General features: G+C 35.6%; 1 protein-coding gene across 1 annotated transcript in view; it reads left to right on the top strand.

Moving 5' to 3' along the window:
* The first annotated feature begins 2,711 nt into the window (after positions 1 to 2,711).
* Positions 2,712 to 25,660, top strand: part of LOC148830469 (protocadherin Fat 3-like) — a 91,833-nt gene continuing 68,884 nt past the window's right edge. The window contains exons 1-2 of the mRNA XM_088919884.1: positions 2,712 to 2,748; positions 8,248 to 11,556. Coding sequence (XP_088776010.1) covers positions 2,712 to 2,748; positions 8,248 to 11,556 — 3,346 coding nt within the window. The remainder of the gene's footprint in view (positions 2,749 to 8,247; positions 11,557 to 25,660) is intronic.

The raw sequence follows: 25,660 nt of genomic DNA on the forward strand, positions 1-25,660 counted from the left end.
CGTTTAGTTTAATTGTTATTCGTTATTTCAATACATTCCTATACATACCTTCGAATCCCATGTCTTAGTATCAGAAGATATGTAGGTACAGTAATGCTCTCCTGTGCCCAGTTTGGAGATGCAGTCTGACATTGCAACAGAGATGTCTAAGGAAATGGGAAAAGATGAGCACAATCTCTACAAAAAACAAAAATTGGCTTCATTGCACACTGCACCCTTTTAAGCTGTATTGAAGAATAAAAACTGAAGTGAAATGGGAAGAAATCGGTTTCTGTTACACAAGAAATTCTGAATCCATCATTTTTTATTGATATTGAAAAGTGTGTAAAACCATGTGAGCCTTCTCAAAGTTCATTGTCACATAATAAAAGGATACTGGACTTGATGAGTGCCAATAAACTAAAGGCCAAGTTGAGATTTTTGTTTTTTCTATGGCTCTTTTATTGTGATAAAACTTGGAAAATTATAATCTTTTTAACAGAAATATCACATTTTATCAAAACATACATTTCTCTGAAAATCTACTGTATGATTCTTAAATTTCTAACAATTTTATATAAGGATGAAGTCCATAGTAGTAAAGTCCAGTGCTTGAGCAAACTACTGTATGCACTAAAAAACCATCATCTGCTGTAGGTATAGTAGGTACAGACATTGAATAGTAAGCCTTAGCCCAGTAAATAACTTGTATTTATATACAAAATAATAAATATCCTGTATATATAATCTAGGAAGCGTCCTCTCGTGCTCCATAGGGTTATATCAATACATCATGTAATACATTTCTCAATTTCTCTAGTTCTCACTGTGTTATGGGGCTGTTGGCACATAAGACATGCCTTGAATGTGGGTGCTGTACTTCAGTGGTGAATGAATTGGGTCCCTTCCAATATTTAGAGTACTTTGAGGTCCCCTGGGAAGAATAGAGATTTGTGAATGTTACAACTTATTCTTATTAGTATTGACTGAGACACTGGCTTTGGCACACTTTAAAATTTGATGACAACTAAGAAGAACACAGCTGGACTGAAGTAAAAAGAAATTAGGCCTAATAAATGGGTTAGGTTTTCCCATATGTACCAACTCTTTGGCTTTCGCAGTCCTAGATTACCTTAAAAACTTTCCCTGCTACGTACTTTGCCTGTCTAATCAGTCCCTTGCTTATGCCTGTTCTATTATTTCAGTTTTTTTGTTTTCTTTTTTCTAAAAACATGGATTTTATCCTTAATGTTCAAGTGTAATTACTTTTTGCCTTACCCTGGCTGGTAAATAAAGTACAGTATAATTTTATTATTTCCCAAGATGCCAAAATGACTGTCAATATACAGTATATATATGTGCCTCCATCACCCACAGTTATTTTATTTTTTGTTGATTAACAAAATGTGTCAAAGTCCAAGCGTGTTTTAGTTTAAAAGTTATTTGTCTGATGTGAGGATCTGATGTAAAAACACGCACGCATTTCCACTAAGCTACAGCTATTTATTTTTTTCTACTATACAGACTATATAGTAGAAAAATGCACATCTGTTTTCATATTGAGTAATCTGAAATAGAATGTCAGTGTTTTGTGTTATTGTTATTCTGAAAGAATTTGCCTGTTAAATATTAAAGCAGCAGCAATGATGGAGCTGGGCTTTTTAACCTGAATTAGCATCATAATGAGGTGTTAGCCAGAGCAGCGACTGGGTTGCTGGAGCAGGTCTAGGGGGGAGGGGTGGCGTTGGGTGGGGGGAGTTCTCTGGACTTAAGTTCAGACAATCCTTGATGGATAATGCAGGTGTGAGTGCAACACTGATCCACATTGGTGAGCTCAGTGTATTTCCTCTTCCATATATTATTCCTTTGTCTGGGAGTTTTAAGAAAGAGGCCTCACTCACCCAGGAAATGAGCTATCAGGTAACCTTGTGTAGATTTTCATACTTATTTTGAAAGATTTTCCACTAGCCAAAGCCAGTGCCATGTCTGTGTGCGTGTTAAGTTGCACTGCTGCTGTTGATTCAATATGGGTTACGAATTTCATAAGGTTTTTTTGCTATAAAGAAGAGTATAATACTACCATAAGTGACAAGTACCGCATATTGGATGATTTTAGCTATAAGATTTACCGTGTAAATGTATTGATTTATTTCTCCTGTCAAGAATTTAGGTTCATTTCCTATCCGGTTCTTTTATTATTTTTGCTCTTTTGTTATATGTGGATATTAGAATTGGTGAATTCCAAACATACAGTATACAGTACAATTCAGTGTCAACCGTACAGCCTGTGCCTTGCCACATACTGTAGCATACAGTAGCTTGACTGTGAAGTTTTGCTGTAATGTTGGACAAATGTATGTTAATATTTATCTTCAGGTACATTTATAAAGAGGTTAATTGCTTCTCTTGAGTATCTTTTTGTTTTATGACACTGATAGAAGAAACCTGGAGTTTTATATTTTACCATGAGAAACATAAAATGGCCCATTTCTTACAAATTAAAATGTAGTCAAATACATCCTACGTAGGTGCCTCCCGAATGGCTTAAAGTAGTACATATGGTTGGGCAAGGCGTTGTGGGTTCAAACTTGAGTGATGGCATTGGCTGAATGGTATTCAAGCTGAGGAGCACAATTGGCTGCGCACCACTGAGGGTAGAGTGGGAATAATAGGCCGAGCAACAACAGGGAAGCACAGCGACCCCTACAGGCTCCCAGCATTGAACCTCTACTATGTTCAGAGACGAGTGGCTCGAGGATGAGTGGATTGGTAAAATCTGCCTACATGTCCTTATTTTCTCCTGTGTGAGGTTAAGGAGTTCATAGCTGTGAGCAGAGACATGAAAAATACACAACTGGCAATTTCAAAATCGGTTGGCTGTAACAAAAACTAATTTATGACTCTAGATTTAAGAAGAATACATGCTGAGTAGTGGAAAAATGTACTTGTGCCAAAATATGACAGAGTAAGTAATAATAATATATAGGCAAATAAGATAAAGATTCTTCAGCAGGGTCCTTATGATAGATAGTATGAAAACTGACTCTCTAATAGCACTTTAGGCCGAGTTGGTGTTATTCCTATGAAAGCAGCCGATTCTAATCATCATCTCCAGTTTCTATTAACTGGGCTGGTCGAGGCTGACTGAGGCTGTCAGCAGGACCAAGACTGGCCCAGTTAATAGAAACTGGAGAAGATCATTAGAATGGGATGCTTTTATAGATGCCTGAGTCACCAATTGAACTAATTATATGGCTCTGCACTGCTGAACAATCAGATAAAAGCAGACTTGGTCATTCACTTATCAGGGAGAGATATTAATACTGACTAAAGCCTGGGTCTTAATTGCCTTTCTTACACTGCATGTGATGCAAAACTGTGTAAAGTTTAGGAGTCAGTGGGAACAGTTTTACAAACAAAAACTGACGTCCTTAGTATTTTTGCAGCTGAAATATTTTATGCTAATATTTGTTAAGACTGTATTCTCCTCCATCTTATCACAATTTATCCACAGTCTGCGCACAAGAGGCATTTTTATCAATGTTCAGCGTGCAAAGGAATGGTTTATGTGAAATGTGGCCAATGTAAAAATTCTCTACGTCCCTCCTTATATCAGACAAAAAGTTAAAGTATGTGCATGAAAACCCTTGTTGAAGGACAGAGGGGAAAAACAAAACAAAAGCGTTTTTATAAGAACATTTTTTTGTGTTCTTTGTCAGGGTCATCTTCCATAAACTCTTTTCACACTTTGCAGGATGTTTTATTTAAAAGGCTACGAAAAAGTTGTCCTACAGATTTTGTTTCAGTAAAAAATATAGAAGCTTGCTGTATCTCAGACTTGAAATCAGTTTGGTCATTCTTCAAACAATGAAATTTAGCTAATTAAATGAACCATGAATGTTTTATGTTTTAAGATGAGACTTCTTCATATTTGTTTGAGGATTATTTTTTCATAGTTGTATGGGGAAAAAAGTGCTCAAGAACATAAGAAAGATACAAATGAGAGGAGGTAATTTGGCCAATCTACCCATTTGGTAGTAGCAAATTGGTCTAAGGATATCTTCTTGCCATTTCTAAAAAAAGCCAAGGTATGGGAGTCAACAATATACAGTACCTGTGTATCGTGTTCCATATTCCCACAACCGTTTGGATAAAGAAGTGCCTCCTGTTCTTGTTTTTAACTGTGTTTCCACATAGTTTCCACTTAGAAACTGAAGTCCCAAGAATCTTTCAATGTTACATTTGGCTTACAAGTGACCAGTTTCATTCACAATTCCTTTTCTAAAATAACAAAAACACACTTTTCCCTTCCTTACACTGAAAACTGTGTAAAAACAGGGATTCAAAAGTGCTGAGAGGGAGAAAATTTCTGAATCTTAACTCCTTTTTTCTGCTGGAGGACCATAATGTTTCTGCTCTGAACTTGTATAATTGCCAGACAGCAGTGCATTCTGAAGAGATTCTAAATGCATTAAATCTATGCCTGCTGCACAGTCACAGGTTTTGCAATCTTCATAGTATATGATGATATGCAGATGAATATTGCTCTTCACTACATAAAGCACTGAGCAGCACACATCCATTGTTGCACTTGGGAGCAGCGTGATTCTCTTTGCCATGCAAATGAGAGCTCAGCAACAAAATTCATAGAACAGGAGTACAAATTCTAGGCTGAGCTTGAAAGCTCATAGAATGAAATAAATGTGCTGTGAAGCACACAGCCATTTTAATAAGTACCCTGGAGATTTTGCCAAGGTACTGTTTTACTAGCAATTATTTTTTTAGTGTATTGTTCTTCGTATGAGTGGACTGAAACAGGTGAGGACAGTTGACACCAAACACTGTTGTTACTTTGTCTTTTAAAGACTGACCACAGAATCACTTTTTATAGACGCTAATAATCACATCCCCTCACTGAATGTTTTTTTAGGTGTAGCATTTAAACTTCCAGTTGCATAACTTTTTTTTACAATTTTACCATATTTTTCAATTTTCCAATTTTCTTTTTCACACCCCTTCATAGAATTCTGACATTTGAGAGTTGTAAAATAGGATGTAAGGATGTAAAATAAGTGTCTTCAAAGAGTGCAGTCCAGTTTATTCTGTAGGTATTGTATGATAATCTGGAGAAGCACTCAAATAATTTATTTTAGTAGAGTGGAGTAATCAATCAGTTCTGTTCTTTAGGACCAAGAACCACAGCCATGTTCTCTTGCCCTTAAAAAATGTTAATCTTAACTGCAGAACTAAGAAAAAATATTTACTTACACACTTTGCTCTTAGAAATTAAACATTAATAATTTACTTTTTCCCTTTATCTCAAATACAAGGGAATGTTTTGCAATGCATTAAGGAACATCACCTTCTACCCATCATAGCTCAAGGTTATGTGTCCAAATACAAATCCTTACCAATACAAATAGAAAAAACATTAGTGTATTTAACAGTTAAGTGTGCTGGGTTTTGAAAGAGCTCTTAAGCATTCGAGTAATTCTTATGCTTAGATACAAGAGTGTTCCCTGTCCCATTTATGCCCATTTTTGGAAATTACTATATGCAGTTGCTTCAGCAGGAAGAAAAATGAAAATCCTTTTTTACAAATTGTTAAGCAGTGTCGTATAAACATTTTTCTGTCTTGCAAAACATTTGTTAAAAAAAGTTGAACAGCACTATGAAGAGACATTAAGTTATTAATGGTGGCTTTAGTGACCAGTTCATACAGTATTATCATCAGTATTTGAAAAGCTTTAATTTAAGAGAATACCTTTGGTTATGTGAGAGTTTCTTTCCCACTCCCTGCCCTCAACACAGTAACCTGACCACAGTGTAAGCATGAGGCATGGGATTCTCTTTTTATTGAATGGGTGTCTTTATGAATTAGCTGGTGTTTGATTATGGTAGCCTCTAGCTAAGCACAATGAATATTATCTTAGAGGTGGAGCTTTATACTGAGTATACAATATTAACACAGTGTCAGAGGCTATCTCTATAGGTTCATTTAATCATAAAACCTTACAACTATGACATTGTTAAATGACTACTGTAGATATCTTTGGTTATCCTAGTCTTAAATAGGTCTAGAACCTTTCTGTCCTTTTCAAACACAATCTTTTAATGCTCATAGACATTGGCTGAGGTTCAGTATCCAAAGACTGACATACAATATGAAAAGAAAGCAAGGTTTCTTTAATGCATGAATGTAACGTTTACATACCATTTGGCCCATATATAGTAGCTGCTTTTATAGCCAATTGATCCAAGAATCTCATCTTTCTATCTCTTGAAAGGAACAATGAAATTCACTTCAAAAACCTGGCTGGGTAGCTTGTTCAAAACTCCCACATCCCTTTGTATAAAACGTTCCCTTGTTCTCTGGTTCTTCTTCTCAATTAGCTTCTATTTATCTTCTAGTGTTTCACTGTTAATTTTGAAGAAATCCATAGGGTTAGATATGTGAGCGCCTTTAAGAATTTTGAATTCTTGAATTACAGTAGGTTCCCTTATAATATTCTTAGTTGAAGACTTAAAACCATAGAGTTTTTCTAACCAGTCAGTCAGAGTTGGAAAAAAGATAACTGAAGACCTCCAAGTCTTTATGCAAAGACCTTAAGTGGAAGCTCCTTGCTACATGTTGTGACAAATGAAGAATGGAACAAAAATCATTCACTTTCATGTGCTTTTATAGCTTTTACAACATTGTCTTGTTTTGGAATTGGCCACAGTTTCCCATACATACTAAAGTTAGCGTTTTTCTTGGTAATATACTACAGCCAATTGTTTTAGTAATTTATCTTGTAGTAAAATGTTTCTAAGAATTTGAATTAAATGCAAACATTTGACATTTTCTTAATATTTTTGCAGATGGAGGGGCAAGAGATTTTATATTTATACTTGTGACCGATTCCCTGAGCTAGACAGATGTGTGGAGTTTAAAAGAACTTAAAAGAGTGTAAGAACGATGTGTGGAAATAAAGAAAGACATCCACACTAATTTAAACACACATGTATTAGTTTATTTTTGTTTTAGGCAGAAAGGGCATTATATATTATTAAACAGGATCAGTCATAACAACCTCATTTTAAGTTTTATGACTATTACATTCTAATGATCAGTCTTAATAATAATGCTTTTTAGAATACAAAGGCTTTACTGGTCATATACCAATACTTTCTGAAATAACTTTTAGGAAGCTGAAAATCAGTATGTGATATCTGTTAATGCACTCATTAGCTGACTAATTTTAATCTTGTCTCAGCTAATTCTTAGAGAACATAAATAGAATCGCTATTATTTAAAAGTTAACTTGTTTAGCTTTTAACTTGTTAGGGTATGAAAGGTTTATATGACAAATCCAATGTCATTGATTGATTGTTTTTTAATAATGAGATACTGTGATGAATTCTTGATGTCCTTGTGGTGTGAGTTGAAATGCGGAAAATAAAAAACAAACAAACCAACGACTTGTCCTTGGCTTCTAGTATTGTTTGTTGTAGAGTTTTATTTTAGCTGAGAATATAAAAAGTTTTTTTGGGGGGTTGAGCAAAGGGGAGTTGCAACATCATATTGAAGGCAGTTCTTCTCCAGTATGTTATTAGAAGTCGGCACAAATGTTAGTGACTTTGCCAGTCCATTATAGATCTAGCCAGTGGAAATATTTTGTCATCAGAATGTGACCACTGAGGGTTTCCACTATCTCTACAACATGACATTTACTGTATCTTGGCCTCCTTCAACTTGGAAGTGTGCATACTTGTGGGAACTTATTTTTAAGTCCTCTTTATCGGAAATCAAGAAAAAAATGTGCTTAACCATATAAAATAAAACCATACAGAAAATTCTAATCACAACCGACAAGTTTCACCCTATTTTATGAAGAAGTAAGGGATCCTTAAACCTTCATTGTGTAAATAAGAGTCCTAGCTATAAATTTCTCTAAAATACTGGGGTGTTTCTGTCTGTGACTCTTGTATTACTGGCAGTTGGTTTTAGACTTTTTCTTTTACAAAAAGCTACTTGTTTTTGTGAACAATTCAAATGAGAAACAGTGTTTACAAACAGTCTTCAGTGATTTTACTGGACCATGTTGCTTGGCAACTTGGCAATTTGAGATCCTGATCCATCTTATTGATCAAATGAATAATTAGCAGTCTTTCAGTTCCTGGGTTCAAAGGTCAAGTTCTAAACTGTGGCATATCTTTACAATTTGAAACTCTCCCTTTGTTGGCTGGCCTCCCTGGTGACATCACTTTCCCTCTTCTTTGTTTCAGGATGGAAGAATGATGGGATGGCTGTAAATATGGGCCACTGGGCAGGCACACAGACCTTTCTTCTCTGCCTCGCCCTCCTATCCCTCCAGCTTTTCTCCTGCTGTTGCCAAAGCCTGCAGGATCCAGAAAATGTACCTCACTTTGTCTTCACACGTTCACTTTACAATGCTACAGTTTATGAGAACTCAGCTGCTAGAACCTATGCCAACAGTAAAGTTAAAATGGGGATTACTTTAGTGCATCGCTCATGGGATATAAAATACAGGATTATTTCTGGAGATGAAGAAGGGTTTTTCAAAGCAGAGGAGTTTGTTCTTGGAGATTTCTGCTTCTTACGGATTAGGACTAAGGGTGGGAATTCTGCCATCTTAAACCGTGAAATACAGGATAGTTACATGCTGACAGTGAAAGCCTCTGTCCGAGGGGAGGACTTGGAAACATGGACAAAGGTAAACATACAGGTTTTAGACATGAATGACCTTCGCCCTTTGTTTTCACCTACAACTTATTCTGTCACTATACCTGAGAGCACCCCACTAAGAACTAGCGTAGCACAAGTGACAGCCACAGATGCAGACATTGGCTCCAATGGAGAGTTTTATTATTTCTTCAAAGAGAAGGTTGACCTTTTTGCAGTTCATCCCACAAGTGGGGTGGTCTCTTTGAGTGGCAAGTTAAATATTGATGAGAAAAACAGATATGACCTGGAAATCTTGGCAGTTGACCGGGGAATGAAATTATATGGAAACAATGGAGTGAGCAGCACAGCAAAGCTCTTCATTCATATTGAACGTGTTAATGAACACGCACCAACTTTAAGTGTGGTCACACATATCCCTTCTCTACTGGACAAAGACCCCACGTATGCTGTAGTTTCTGTTGAAGACTTGGATGATGGAGCAAATGGAGAAATAGAATCAGTTTCCATTGTAGCTGGGGATCCTCTGGACCAGTTTCGTTTGGTGAGAGGAGCAGGAGTCAATGAATACAGAATAAAAGCTTCAGAACCAGTAGACTGGGATCATTTCCCTTACGGCTATAATTTAACACTGCAGGCAAAGGACAAAGGCTTTCCCCAGAAGTTTTCTGCTGTTAAGGTCGTCCACTTGTATGTCAATAGACCAAAGCCTGTTGAAATCAAGTTTGAAAAGGAGGTTTATGAAGTAAAGCTTAGTGAAATTTCACCTCCTGGGATTACTGTTGCAGTTGTTAAACTTTCCCCTGAACCTGAAGATGTGGAATACATTCTGAGCCCTGATGAAGATTCTAAGTATTTCAAGATCAATTCCTTAACTGGATTAATAACAACAGCCCTTCCTGTTAGTAACCTCAATCAAGAGTTGTTTGAGCTTGAGGTGGTTGAGTTAGACAGTGAATTAAGAATAAGTGTGAGGGTTACTATTGAGGATTCTAATGACCACACACCTTTGTTTCTACAGCCCTCTTATGAGGTGTTTGTAAATGAAAGCATTCCAATTGGAACCCACATTTTAACTGTTTCTGCTACGGATAACGATAGAGGAGAAAATGGGTATATAACTTACAGCATTGCCAGTCTCCAAACCTTGCCTTTTACAATCAACCAGTTCACTGGTGTTGTAAGCACAAACAAAGAGCTTGACTTTGAATCCTTATCTGAGAGCTTTGTGTTTGTTGTCAGGGCCTCTGATTGGGGTTCACCTTACCGCCGTGAAAGTGAGGTCAATGTCACCGTTCACCTAGAAAATGTCAACGACAACCATCCCCTGTTTGAGAAAATAGCCTGTCAGGGTATAATATCTTATGATTTTCCAATTGGGGAGGTGATCACTACTATGTCTGCCATAGACATTGATGAAATCGAGTTAGTAAAGTATAAGATCCTCTCAGGCAATGAACGAGGATTTTTTGATCTAAATCCTGATTCCGGTGTGCTGGTCTTAAAGAGATCTCTAATGACCGCCAATCCAAAAAACGGGGTCTTCAATTTAAAAATAACAGCAACAGATGGGGAAAACTTTTCGGACCCAATGTTTGTTAACATCTCCATTGTACACGGAAAAATGCCCTCTAAGAGCTTTACTTGCAAAGAAACCAGAGTTGCTCAGAAGTTAGCTGAAAAGTTACTCAAAAAGGCTAAAGCGAACAGCAAGACCAAGACAGAAGATGAATTTCTAGATCTCTTTTCAGTCAACAGGCAGACTCCACAATTTGATAAATCTTTTCCTTCAGAGATATCTGTGCGAGAGGACCTTGAAATCGGAGCTAGTGTCTTTAGGGTCAAGGCTTATGATGGAGACACTGGCTTCAATGGCCAGGTTTTGTATACAATCTCCGATGGCAACAAAGACAGTTGTTTCAACATTGACATGGAAACTGGATTAATAACCATCTTGATGCCTATGGACCGTGAAAAAACAGATAGGTATCTCCTCAATATCACCATTTATGATTTAGGCTTGCCACAGAAATCAACGTGGCGGCTCTTGACTGTCAATGTGGAAGATGCTAATGACAACACCCCACAGTTTTTACAGGAGAGCTATAATGCCGTTATTCCCGAAAACACTGTAATTGGCACTGAGGTGATTCAGGTAGAAGCAACAGATAAAGACTTAGGGCCTAATGGGGATATTTATTATACAATGTTGACAAGCACAACTCAGTTTGGGATTAACAGCACAAATGGAATTGTTTACGTTGCTGGCCAGCTTGACAGAGAATTTCTATCAGTTTTTAATTTAAAAATAGAGGCCCGTGATAAAGCAGAGAGAGGGAGTCAAAGGTTTGCAGTGTCAACACTCAGGATATCCCTGGATGATGTCAACGACTGCTCTCCAGCTTTTATTCCTAGCTATTACAATGCAAAAGTTCTTGAAGATTTGCCTGTTGGCACTGTTATAGCCTGGCTTGAGACACAGGATCCTGATCTTGGATTAGGTGGCCAGGTCAGATATTCCCTGGCAAATGACTACAATGGAAAGTTTGAGATCGACAAAGCTAGTGGAGTGATTCGACTTGCCAAGGAGTTGGATTATGAGAAGCAGCAATTCTATAACCTGACAGTACGGGCTAAGGATAAAGGCCGCCCTGTGTCTCTTCTCTCTGTGTCTTTTGTGGACGTTGAAGTGGTGGATGTCAACGAGAATCTGTACCCGCCATATTTTTCTGATTTTGCTCTGATAGGCTCAGTTAAGGAAAACTCTCGGATTGGCACAAGTGTTCTCCAGGTCACTGCAAGAGACGATGATATAGGACGGGATGGAGAAATCCAATATTCCATACGAGATGGAAGTGGCCTGGGACGATTTTCTATTGATGAAGAAACAGGTATGTCCTCCTAGTAAAATCAAAAATAAGAAATCCTTTTGAGATATTAAATTACCCTTTAATGCATTCTTTTAAAATTAGCTGTGAAGTTGACGTTACTGTGAATTATTTGTGTGAGCTATTTAGGAAATATCTGGAACTTTGGTATATAGGTTATGAAAATTAATAATACTTTCATATATATTTTTCCTTTCCCAGCTCACAAATAGAAAATGTACTGAATTTAATGTATACATTAATGTGCACTGGACAAATATGACAAATGAACTGTATTAAGTGTAGCACTGAGGCCAAAATATGGGGTAGTTGTTCATAAGGTGGTTTAAAACTCCAATTCATAAGCTTAGTTGTAGTAAGGGAAAGTTGGGGTGCCAGATAGAATTACCACACAGAGCTCTGTATTTACATTCGGTGCAGTTGTCATGTCACTCTTTTCCCTGACCCAAATATTTGGCCTTTGCTTCTTGTGTTAGAAGCATTGTTTCCTCTTTTTAAAATGCCACAGAAATTTTACCAGGAGACTTGATAGAGCTTTTGTTGTTTTCTAATGAAAAATATTCTTGGATTGTCTAATGTTGTCTGTTGAGTTGAGAAATTTCAGTCCTGGCTGTGGGACAAAAAAGGCCTAGGTCTATATTTTACTGCTCATTTTGCCAGGATGTTTCTATGAGACAAAAATTACTACATAGTTTTTTTTCTGTTATTAAATATGATTACCTGATACAAATGGAAGTAACAGTTAAAAAACATGATTCAAAGGAATGAATTGAAAACCTTTCTATGTAACATTACATTTAGTAAGGACAATAAGCATTTTCCTTGATAGAATGGTTATGTCCTTATTCTTTTCTGTCTAGTTAAATATACATGTGGAAAGGGCAAATACGAAACTTTTACTTGCAATAACATCATTGCTTAAAAAATCTTCAAGACCTATTCAAGCATTTTCATATTTTAATGAGTTTTCTGATGGACTTTCTGAGGGAGCCAGATGTATGTTAATTTTAATACTGCATAGTGCAATAGCATATGTCAGTAGTACTGTAGGTAATAAGTGTGCACTACAGGGTAATTCTGCTCCCAAGAATTGCTGAAAGTGTAGCTTATTCATGGAGGCTAGATCTGTATATTAAAGCAGGCATTTACTGAGGGGTCAGAAAAATTGGTTTCTTAGTTCAGTCAAACATTTATTGGGAATTACAGCAGCCACTATAAAAAGACACATTTTCCTCCAAACTGTTTTGAATTTTAGCTACATTATCAAATACTGTAAGTAAGATGGCAGATTTCATTATTGAAATGTGAAAGCCTAGAAGAGCACTATCCAAAAAAACAAAACAAAAATGGCACTACAGTTTTAAATGGTTTAGTGCCAATTGCAGTGCCTGTGTGTCAAAACAAATATTAGCACTAGTGGGTGGAAGATTGTCAGTAATGCTTAGAATGGCCATGTGGAGAATAATATTTTTAACAGACACTAAAAAATGTATCCTGTGAAAATCATATTACAATATAAGAATTTTCCTCTTTTAATGATGTAAACCTATTAGGTCTAGTAGTTGATCCCTTTGTTTCTCTGTATTACGTTAGTCTTGTGTATTGACCTGTCTCCTAAAGAACACATTGTGCAACTGAAGTGTATTAAGCACTTGTGAAAGCGATACATTTAATGCAGTATATATTGTCAAGTCTTAATAAAACATAAAAAAATAAACAACAGAATGTAAAGAACAGTGGATTGACCAGGGACACTTCTTTAAATGGTTTACTGGTGGTTGTCAATTATACAGTTTTGAGCTTAAATAAAAACGAGCACATGGAGTTATTATATTCCAACAAGAATGAATTTGAGCATGAAATCTAAGACGTATAAACCGTTAAATAATATTTTTGGGGATAATTAATGCAGGTTGGTGACAGGTTAATGACTCAGGATGAAGGATTCAATCATTTGCTTCTTGAGGCCACAGCTTCCTTTATGTTTGCTGCAACACCTGTCCTGCTTCGATCTCATATAACAGACAAACCTTTTTATTTGGCACAACCTAATAGCATGTTGTGCGTCAGTATAAAATGGGGAATGGCGGTGTTGTCCATTGTGGAATTTCCCATTCCAGTAGACTGTAAAAACGATACCAACAAGGTGACACCCGTCTGTAATCCATCTGTTTCCACAGGCCTTTTTAGCCATGTTTTATTCATTTTTAACCCTATTGCTGTCCCTCTATTAGTGAGAGCAAATGGAATAGATATTTTGAATTTATCCGTCTTTATCAGTTAGCTGCACAATTGCATGCACCATAAATCATACGAATGCACGAAATTTCTAGACGCAGTTACAGCTTTAACTCTGCTCCTACCATGGCTAACTTTGACATAAGAAACTCAGAGCTGTTGATTTTACCTGACAAAAATGCATGGATAGTTGGGCTGAATTAAATGGAAGCCATATCTCAGCCTCTCCCTTATACAGCAGTCATACGCTTCAGTAGGTGCCACATTTCGCAATTTCTTTTTTTACACTTAAGTGCCTAATTTTTACCATGCTTGCATTTTGTTTCATTGCTGCTGTAAAGAATATTAATTTAACTGTCACTGACTGAATGTACTAATACAATTGGAAGGCTTTATTATTAAAGACCATATTAAGACAAAATCAGCTATCTTCAAGGTGTGATGTAGGTCTCCTAGTTGAAAACAGTAGGCACAGCAAAAATAATTTCAGGAAATTATTTTTCAGGACAGATGTCACATGCTGCACATCACTTGTTTCTTTCATTAGTTTTTCGGCAAAGCTGGCACAGATTGGTTTTCTTAATAGAAGACTGTGGTGGCATAGTGAGCTCTGTGTACTCTGTGCTTGTATACTTTGTGTATTTTATGCTTTTCCTGGGGTGATTTTTTTCATTACTTTTGTTCTTGAGAAACTGGGAGGTCAGTATGATGAGTAGAATGACTTCCCCCCCTTTTAGTGACAATTACTCTCGTGTTCAGAGGAATGAATCCTTTTAACTGTAGTTTTTTGTTGCCTTTAAAGTTACATAAAAGCAGCATTTTAGTTGAAGCCCCTTTTTAAACACCTAATGAATTGAATGGCTTGTTAATGTGCTTCCCCCTCCTTTTACTAATAACTCAGGAAGTACTTAAATTGTGATGCTCCATCACAGTGTCGGTTTCCTTGGGAAACAATTTGAGATAACACAGCAAAAGTGTGAACTTGAATGCTTTTAAGATAAATGTTCACATTTTTCCTCTGGAATAATTTATGTGGCACATTGCCAGACCTTTTTGGAAGAATATCTCAAATCTTGCTGAAACCCCTGACCAATATTAAGAATGAACAAAAAAAAAACCACATACTGTGACTGTGGTTCATATATTTTTATATATACATTCTAAAAGGGAAACACGTTGGTAGTTTGGATTTTGGTATTATAAAAATTAAAGGTGGAACACACAATGGTACAGAGAAAAAAGATTCTTATAAAAATAAAATTGATTCCTTTGGTGTTAATTAATGCACTGTTCATTCACTGAGAAGCACAGCTCAGTCATGTGCTTTTCATGCTTTACATCAATTAATTAGTTAATAAAAGTTATTACGGTATTTCATCTACAGCAGATTATTCAACCAGGCATCTTAGTTGTACAGGATCCAACACTGAGGGATGAAATATTCTCTTGTTTGACTTAGCATGTACACCTTCAATGAACTTTACAATTGTAAGACTAAACATAGAAATGAGTTCAGTGTTAGCATACGGTAATTATACTAGAAAAACAGAAGAGGATTAGGGGATTGAAGAATTGCTTACAGCACTCTGGGGTTCAATGTATCGGTGAAGCGAAAGAAAAATACTTTGGAAATGTTTACAATGGTAGGCATTAACAAAAGACTTGTTTAAGTGTATCAGTATACAGACTTGACTGATGAATGCTTAGCTTGGTGCATAAAACAAGGCAACAAGGCAATGTTTACCTATAGTAAACAGAGTAAAAACGAGTATATTACTTTCATAAACTGTAGTATGTTTACACTTTACATTTTATAAAGTCTCTCTGAATAGCCTTTTGTCTTGAAAAGTGTTAATATGCATTCCCCTTGATACTCATTGTAGAATATATGCAATCATAAACTGCTCTGTTTCTCTGTACTTCCCTTTTATTCTTTTCTGATTTCCATAGCCACATCCCTATTTAGTGTGAGATTTTCCTAATTAGTGGCGCAGCTGTGTAAATTTCATTGAAGTGTTACATAAAGAAGTTGTTAAAGATTAAGGTATGTTTTTCAGAGCAATTATTGATTTTTTTTCCACATTGTTTATTATTTCCTTATCGTCTCTGCAAATTTTAGCACCCTATTCACAACAGAACAGCATTCCATGTGAGGGAGGTGGCTTTATTAATATAAGCTACTGTAAGTCAATACTATGATGTGGATGTTTTGAGGGTTCTGAACCCAGGAGGACAGATTAGCCCTGCTGAACTGCTTAAGTCTTTAATTTACTAAAGAATTGAAATAATACTGAAGAATAAATCCTAAAGAATTAAATTAATGTTGCTAGTGCATGGTCTGTATTGGCAAATTAATGTCATTTTCCCTCTACAGTAATATGCAGCCCAGTTGCACATAGAGCTCATGTTGGTTTCTCACTCAAAATGGACAGTTTAGCATGAGGTACAGTACTATACTTAGGATCTCCCTTTGAACCTTTTAATATCCCAAGGGACTGTTCATAAGAGTAGGAGGTGTAAACGACAGTGCCTTGGCTTCATTCCATTCTGAGCGTGCATAGTCTGGACTCCGTTAAGACGTTTCTCTCTTAATTTGATTGGGGAAGCAGTGTCTCACTCCTCTGCTGCCTGCTGTGTTGTGTATGTAGGTACTGAGTATCATCCAGATGAGTTCTGCACTTCAGTGGTGGATGAACTGGGTCTCTTCACTGCATGTGAAGTGCAGTGGAATCCTGTGGGATGGAAAGTGGTTTACAAATGCAAGGAAATATTAGTTTGTCATTCTTTATGTTGTCGTCTGCCATTATGTGTTCTGCCGTGCATCATTACTCCACTAATCTTTTGCAATATACAACATGTAAGACTCAAAAAAGGAGAAGTTAACTACTTTATAATGCTTAAGTGAGCATTGTGTCAGCTGGCGTCTCATACGTGCAGTGATTTTTTTTTCCAGGGAGGCTGGAATGAATTTTGTTTGCTGACAAACCACAGGCTTTGAAGCATCTTCATGCTGTGGATTCCTATAACGTCTAAACTATAAAACTATATAATCATATAATAAAAGTTTGTATAGATAGAAACTTGTTAACATGGGCGTAGATATCAATGTAGCTGATGTACTGTAATAGCCATCATTTACTTTAGGTTGAATTGTCATAGTTTGTAATTACCATTGTAAAAGAACAATAGTAATGAAAGCTTTTGGTTCTGACTTCACAGACACTTTTTTCAATGTGCTGAGCATTGTGTGAGGAGATGTACAGTATAATTCTTTAGGAGAAGAGCAGGTATTATGGAAGTTCATTCATATTAAATCAGGTGTAAAAAGACCTTCTTCAGATTCAGGGATCTCTACAGTTGTCTAAAGTGCTAGCAAGTGCAAAGGAAACATTGAAATACCACATTTTGGAAATGACAAAATGTAATAAAATCCTTTTAAAAATGATTTATCTACAGTAAGATAATATAATGCATTCATAAATCATTTGATGGATAAATGAGAATTTATAAAACAGCAGTGGCCATAATCTTTGTAGGTTATTCAGTCCTATTTTTACTCTTTGCCTAATTATACTTGAGCATATGCAGGGTCAAACTGCCTTAGTCCCTCATCGGTTATTTGTGAGGAGGCAATTAAGATTGACTCTGGGCACCTCACAACACAGCTGAAGATGAGCCACTAGCACACTGTGGAATAGGCAGGCCTAATTTCACCGGAGAACATTTCATATCAGCTCATATTAAGCTATGGTTGCTATTTCCTGAAGCGTGAATTTCTATTATGTAGGCGCCTTTATTTTTAATGATCCAGTGGTAGCTCTACCAGGAGTGCATTATTCTGGATATTTGTTTTGCGTGTTGTACTACATCTTGCAATGGCTTTTATTCAGCTTACTGTTCTTGAGATGCAGTAAGCATTAGGATTGGAATGTATTGAAAATGAATACATCATGAGTACCTTACATTGTGCTTTCAGAGCATGAATGTAGAAGACTGTTTTCACTTATTTGGCTTAATTATGTAAAGTACACGGGATTAAGTTCTGAAAGTTTTTTTATAGGAAATGTGCAATTCTATTTTTTGCATGTTGTCTATACAGTAAGTCCTGATTTTTAAGTGGACATGCTTTACTGTACTGTTCTTTACTGTTTTTGTCTCTAAAAAGGTTGTGGCTGGGTGCTCATGTGTTAACAATTTGTATGCATGATGCAGCCTAGTTCTATTTGGCTAATTAAAGCCACCCCTTGGGTGAAACAGTTCTTAGCACTTCACCTTGTTATGAAGAGGGTGATACTGTAGATGCCTAATGTGGAAAAATCTAAGCATGTAAATAAGGCGTGATTTGAACATATGTACCGTCTGAGATAAGAAGCATGAAATATATATTGTAGAATTAAATTTAGGTTCAATATTTTTTTAATTTCTCAGAATAAACATAATTAATTTCTGAAAACAAATGCTGAACTATATACTGTACATATGCAGCACTAGTTATACTATATATTATGCTATAGTATTACAGCTGTGTTCAGTGATGGAAGTGTGTGACAATTTCTGATCAAACTCATGGTTTTGGAGTCAATTGACAGAAACTATGGTCTTTTGGTGCAGCTAGTTAGCACTATGGGTACTACATTGACACCGAGTAGAAAAAAAAAAATATTTTTCTTGGTATCTGGAGCTGAGAAATAGTTGAGAAACTACAGAACTATTAAACAGCCGTGGCATACCCCAGTGCTAGGACATATTGCCACCAAAATTTTTTTGTGTTATATCTTTGTATCTTGGAGTATCTCATACAGTATATATATATTAAACTCTTTTGAATTCATAAGTCTGTACTAGAATTTCTTTTTTAAGTAATTACATCAGAATGTGAGTTGAATACTAACATACTGTATTTATTAACTGTTACTTTGAGGTGCATTGACTAGTTTTCAAATGAATAAAACAGTTGAATGTTCAGTTCCATTCACTGCAGAGGGTTCTCAGATACAGTAAATAAAAGTCTTGGTAATCTGGCAGTTGCCTGGCGCTGTACCTAAAGCGCCTAAGAAAATAAATGATAAGTGAGCTATCATCAATCACAGAAAGGAGAGGAGCGTGACACTTGTAAAATATTAGGTGCTGATATTTCTTGAAATAGAATTGCATGACTTCTACAGTATGATTTTTTAAGGAAGAACAAACCTTTCTTTGAAAAACAGCTTAAAAGATTGACTTAAGATTTTATCACCCTTACCATTTACTGATGTGAAATTATATTGAACTTTATGAAATGGAACATATCTTTAGATTTCTCCTTATTATTTATCATGCAAATTTTACAAGAGGAATAAAATAATTACAATATTACAAATTAGCCACACATAATTGAACTTCAAAATTTTCTTTATGTTAGTTTATACAGTACATGTTAGTTTTATGAGCTCCTGAAGTACTACTATTAATTTCTTCACGGCTTCCCAAGAAATGGATAGTTTACTCTCATAAATGCCATCATTAATGCATCTTTTTCATTACAGAACCAAATACTGTATGTGGTTTTAGTTGTTAGAACTAACAGATTTTATATAACAGATATATAAAACTAATAGATTTATATATATTAGGAGTCACAAAAGTGAGGTGAAAACCTTTGTGAAGTACTGTAAGTTGTGTGGTTGGGTTGAAAAGTCTAATTCAAACTGTAAAGGCCTAGTGCATACTAAGCAAGCAGACTTGTGACATTTGCTACTTAGTGTTGAGGTAAAGAAAAACTAAGATATTTTGAGGAAAGCTATTGTTTGTACTTTTGGGGGGTGTCAGAAAGTTTCTTCAAATAACAGATAGGGTGATATTTTCTTCTAACATCTTTAATGAGGTTGCTTTTGTGAGCTCATCACGCTCATCCCAAACTTAAATGTGAAAATTTCACATTCTGCTTTGCACTAGGCTACACTGCCATGATGCTTGACATATTGTATATAAGTGCTGAACCTCACACTTCTCGTGCAATGCAGTCTAAGTGTTAATTGGCTTATTCAGATTAAAACTTGTTTTGATCTCACTGTTTGAAATGCTTATATTTTTTTTCCCTGTGAAATCTGAATTCCTCTGATACTGCTGAAAATAATCGTCTCAATGTGGATGCATGTCTTGTTGAATATTCTGCTTTTAGTTAATAATTCTGGCCATTGAAAGGATCCAGATTAGTCATAAAGCACAAATTGAGAAATGTGAAGTTGAGTACAGGATTAACCCTGTGGTTGTTAACAGCAACAATTCATAAAAAAAAAAACTGAGAGAGAAAGTGAAATCACTGTTAAGCTGACATTATTATGAAAGGAAGGAAACAGCTGAAGCCACTGGATGGTAAATGCAAGTATGAGCCTCTTTCCATGTGGATGTGTTTTATTCATGATAGATTATAAGGCTAGCTGCTGACTCCCTTGTTTTTCACTGCCAGACCAATGCTGCTCTTGCCAAAGCCTCAGAGCCCTGTGTAAGTCAGCAGTAATGCCCACATCCCCCAATTTCTTTGTGGCTACACACTGTATAATTATTTATGAACTTTGCTTTGGGAACATTTTGGGTTGTGTCTTAAGAGTGTTGGTTGTGCTTAGGAGGCCTAAGAATATACAGCATTTGGGTTGTTAAACATTTATGTTGAAAAGTGGGTCCTGCCTTGAATTTCTATTAGTTTCTTTCATTATTGAGTGTGGCTGCAATGTTTAAATGATAGCTTTGTAAACACAAAAAGCTGTTTTGGCATATTTTTTTAGTTGTACTAGGCTGTGAAAGGTATTAAATACCTCTCAAGAATGGTAATAATAAAACTAGTATTCCAGAGGTGGTGCTAGACAGGTCACACAATACACTTTTTTCTTACTCTCTTCATTTTGTATGTATTCATTTGCTTGACAGAATTTTTGTTAAATACTAAGGAATGTTTAATGTTTTTATATACTATAAAATTACAGAAGGCCTATGTTGATTGAATCAATCATAACCAAAAACTGATCTACATCAGTTTTGTTCTCTTCTCATTGTTCACATTTCCTAAATGGATTTATCACTGTAAGATGAGTTCATCTGTATGTCATTTGTTTCTTCCTGCAAAAGTCAAACCAAAACGAGAACAAAAATGAGGGCCAGAATTCCCCTTTGAAAATGTAAAAGCGGTTACTGTACACTGCTTGTAAGACTTATATTTTTGCACATTTCCCTTGTTTCTTTAAGAGCTCTCATGTTCTTTGAGTATTGCAAATACAAAGAGCTTTAATACAAACAAAGAGGTGTGGGCAGAATGAACAACATTCAAAGCTTGGATGTTGTAGCTGATCCATTGGGATCCTTCAAGAATGGTTTGGTGAAGTCTCTGGCTCAGTAGATACTAGTATCTGGATTATCAAGACTGGCCGCATGTTCTTGTCTGTTGTTTTTTAAATCTCAACCCAATTTTACTGCTAAATTTACTCTTTCGCATGTTACAGTTTTACTAGTCTGTTCTTGAGATTAATTAAGTGCTTAAGTAAACCAGTGAAAAAAGGCATTAGCTTTGATTTGTTGCTAGTTACTACTTTGGTATCTTCAGGCAAATTCATGTCAGGGGTTTTTTTCTGGCTACAGTACTCTTTATCGGAGGGTTTCAAATTGTTCTGAGCCGAAACACCATTTTGAGAAGCTTCTGTTGAGACAAACTCTTTTTCATGATAGCTTCAGTAATCACTTCAGTAAGCAATTGCATTTGTTAAACTGCACCATAATACCGGTAATTGTGGTAACAGTACCAAAAAAGCCAATTGTATGTAGTATCAGTGCTACAGGAACTGAAATTGATGGTCCCAAACACATAATAAATTCTTTGTGAGTTAACAAATGGTACTCCGGCGTTATTGTCCGTTTTATAAAAAAGAACAAATCTTTAAATACAAATTTCTTTTGTGTCTGAGGTAGTCTAAACCTGTGATGAACTGATTTTTTTTGTTCTCTTTGGAAGTACAGTATATACTTTTTTCTTTCTTCACAGATAAGTAGTGCATTAAAGACCAAGGTACTGTATCCTCTTGCTTCATTCCTATCTGTTTTGAAGATTGTCTGGCAGTTCCCTGTGCATTATTAATTATTTAAAGCAGTTTAAGGCATCCTCTGTCAGCTGCTGTGCAGTAGATTATTCTTTTCATCTTGTAGGATTAGCCTGATAGGTGTTTTTGATTGTAACAGGATACTCTGGACATTTTCCTGCTGACTATGTATGTGAATCTTTGCAGATGGTATGAAACATCTCTATGCTCTCCACACCTACAGTTAAATGTATTTTTTACATTTTTTAAATGAAAAGCTTTCCCCAAATAATACACTAAGTAAATCGTTTATATGCTGCTTTGGTTAAACTTTACACATTCAGTCTTACCACTACGGCAGTGTAATTACAACCTGTACCCTGGAGTTTTTATAAGACTGTATTTTTTTTTCTTCTAAATTAGAAATGATGTCATCTTATTTGCACTGTCAAGTAGAGTGGATCCCACTGAAATTCATGTTCCTTGTGTGTGTGGAAGATTTGAAACGGAAGGGGGCAGGGCTGCTTGGTGTACAAGTTAAATGTAACTGGAAACGATTATACATACTCTTTGTTAAAGTTGCTAGGATACTGCTCAACATGTAAGAATTTTCGTCTTAGAAGTCTGCTGTGTTCATTCTGGCTGATCTCCATGCTCATGAGTTGTGTGCTAAACAAACATTGACCCCCTGTTTTCACAAGGAAAAATCCTTCTTTTTAAATGTTTGAAACCGTTGGCTTCTGTTGGCCCTGTGCAAGAATGCCTACACTAGCAGTAGTCATGATGGAGGCTGTTATAAAAATCTTAGTTCCTTTGATAAGTTCATGCAAAATGTGTAGGACTTTGAATTTGTCATGAGACTCATTGTTTGACCCAAATGGTATTTTTCTGTAGATTGTTAGTTTTAATGACCATGTATGACAGCATGTTTCATCTTTCAGAAACCCACATACTGTATGTGTGTATTACCACTAATAGTAGACCTGATGTCATATATATGCAAGCTACAGTATATTCATGTGAAATTGCAAAAAAGGGAAAAAAAATAAAATGGTCTGTTTAAACATCAATTGTTCATGGCTAATTCTTAATCTTAACTTTTTGTTCGGACAGTTAATTTTATAGTTAATGATAGGATTTCCTAAATTAATATCTGTGTATTTGTCTCTTCCATGGCTATGGATGTTGTAGGCTAAACTGTAGTGTAAAACTTACACAGATATCATTGTATTGTATCATGAATGTGAAACTTTGTGTGAATAGTCCTTTAATGTCCATCATTGCTTCTAATTAAAAAAATTAGTAAGTCAGATGATGAGGTGGCCATATTGAATTTTGTGCTGAAACCATAAATGACAGCAACTTAAAAAATCGTTGACTAATTGATGTGAATCTTGTTGCAGTTTAACTTTGCATGGTGTTTTATCAGTGTTGCTAAAGAGAATGTACTGCGTGAAAAAATATGCAAAACATAGACCAATCAAATTTCAACTTTTCTAAACAGGCATTTTTTTGCTCTGTGTTCTGTATAGAGTTTTATATTCATACATTTCAGGATTTTGGAATGTTTGTGAAAATAATTGTACAGTAGGTTTGGTGGTTATAGTCTGTTTTTCAAAATATTTGCTTTTTCAACGGATGTTTTATTGTTTTATTTGATCATCTTACCTTCTAAAATATACTGTGTACGTAAGTTGGTTGTCGCAGCTAATATTAAATAGTTATTGTATATAAACACATACTTTACAGTGATCTTTTCTAGTTAACAATTTGTTTATATGATTTACGTTTACATGTTTGAAACCATACCTTGTTGTGCTGTTAAGGCTTGGTAACTGAAAACTTGCCTGCAGCTTCTAGTTAATATGGTAATAATAATATGTAATGGATTGGTATTACCCAGGAAGCATTTTAAATGTGGTTTGTTCCTCAGTGGAGATGAAGTACATTGGCCACATAGAGCATTTCAGCTTAGGTATCTTGCCAGAAGACATTTTACATGAAGAGTTTTTCGGATCTGATCACTAAAAGCTGCACTAAAGAATACTGTTTTATGACGCAAAATGGAAATATTAATATTAATTGTCATCATGATCAGCTGATAACATTTTATGTAAGTTTATGGTGTTTGCATTCAGAATGTATATGTGTTTCCTTTAAATCTCATTTGATTCATTGTTAAATTTCAATATCTGGTTGGTTTTATGGGATCTTGATTAAGCTTCATGATTTAAGAACTATAATTTCAGTAAATGTATAAAATGTGCACTATTTAAAAAATACATTAACTTTCCCATCACACTTTCTATTATTGTGTAAATGCTTCTCAAAAGAGTATTTCTGGACTTTATCTTGTGTATTGATTTCCGAGAGTTATGTGCTACCATAACTACGAAGATGAAGACTATTGCTCTGCATTCAAAATACCTACGTACTCCAAATAGAAGCTATTAAATGTTCTATTTAATGTTAACAGCATGTTCAAGTGCTGAGCAGTATGGACTAAGAAAAAACATTTTAACGTTTGTTATGAGTCTGTATTAACTAAAGTGTGAAGAGCAGCACAAGCTTCAGGACAGTTGTTACCATCCCAAACATATGGCTGTTTGTCATGATATTGTCCCTGGAAATGTCACACTGCTTTAGAGGTACAGTATGTACACATGCTATTTTTGCTTATATTTTACAAGAATTTGTATTGGAGCTTCAACCTGATACATTGATTCTACACGTTCTTGCACTGATTAAGCAAGAGTGCATACAAAACAGATCAATTTACTATTTTCCTAGATCTCTTTCAATTTAGACAAAAGATCAGTTTTCGTTTCAGGTTGGCTGAATTGCTCCCATTAAGACCGTATGTGACAAGGTGCCTATGTGTGCAAATAATCAAGGTACAAAACAAAACTGGATGGGATAAGATAGAAATTAATTAATTTGATTACTGAATGCATACCACAAATTGATTGAGCTCTTGTATAATTCATATAAACCAAACCAGCTGCCAAGATTATAGTTTTAATTCAGGCAAAGACCTAGCAAAAGGGGATTTGATCTTATCTTAAACATCAGCAGATGAGGCCTTGTAGTATGTCCCATGTTCTGAGCTGCATTGGGTTGGCAGCCATGATTTACAAGTGTCCACATGCAGAGTATATGGGCTGCTCCACATATAAATCACGAAGAACATCCATTCCTTGTCCACACTTCATTTTGAAGCCAGATGTAGGAAAGAACCAAAATGAAGATGTCAAATGAGATAAACATAAATTCTTGGGTAATATTCAGTAGACTTTTACAAAAGAATGCCTGATATATATGCTTTTCGAAGAGAAGATAGGAAGTACTGTTTCTATTCCGTGGTGTTTGATTGAGGTAGAAGTTACTTTTTACACTGGATTGAGATATATATATATAATCTTCATGTTAGGTACTCTTTTGAGTGAAGACCATGAGAGGAAGACATAAAAAAATTAACAGGTCTAGGGTTTATTCTTTTAAAATCCTAACATTTACTGTGAATGAACACATTGAACATTTTGATGTTAAAGAGATTTCGCTTGCAAGTTTGAGTTTTTTTTCCAAGGTTAGCTATAGTATTCTTGGTTTAGTACCAAATAGCCTGCAAGGATGGAAAAGAACTAATGATAATGGCAGTATTATCAGTATCAGAATTAATTACACATTTTACAGTCATAATATACAAATATATACACATTACATGGATATAGAAAAATGCCATGGATTTCCAGCAGTATTACAAAACACATGCTTTTACAGCACTTGTAAGGATTTGACTAAAACTGTCAAACCAGGGAAGAATA

The sequence above is a fragment of the Atractosteus spatula genome, chromosome 7, assembly GCF_055471065.1.
Source record: "Atractosteus spatula isolate fAtrSpa1 chromosome 7, fAtrSpa1.hap1, whole genome shotgun sequence".
NCBI lineage: Eukaryota > Metazoa > Chordata > Actinopteri > Semionotiformes > Lepisosteidae > Atractosteus > Atractosteus spatula.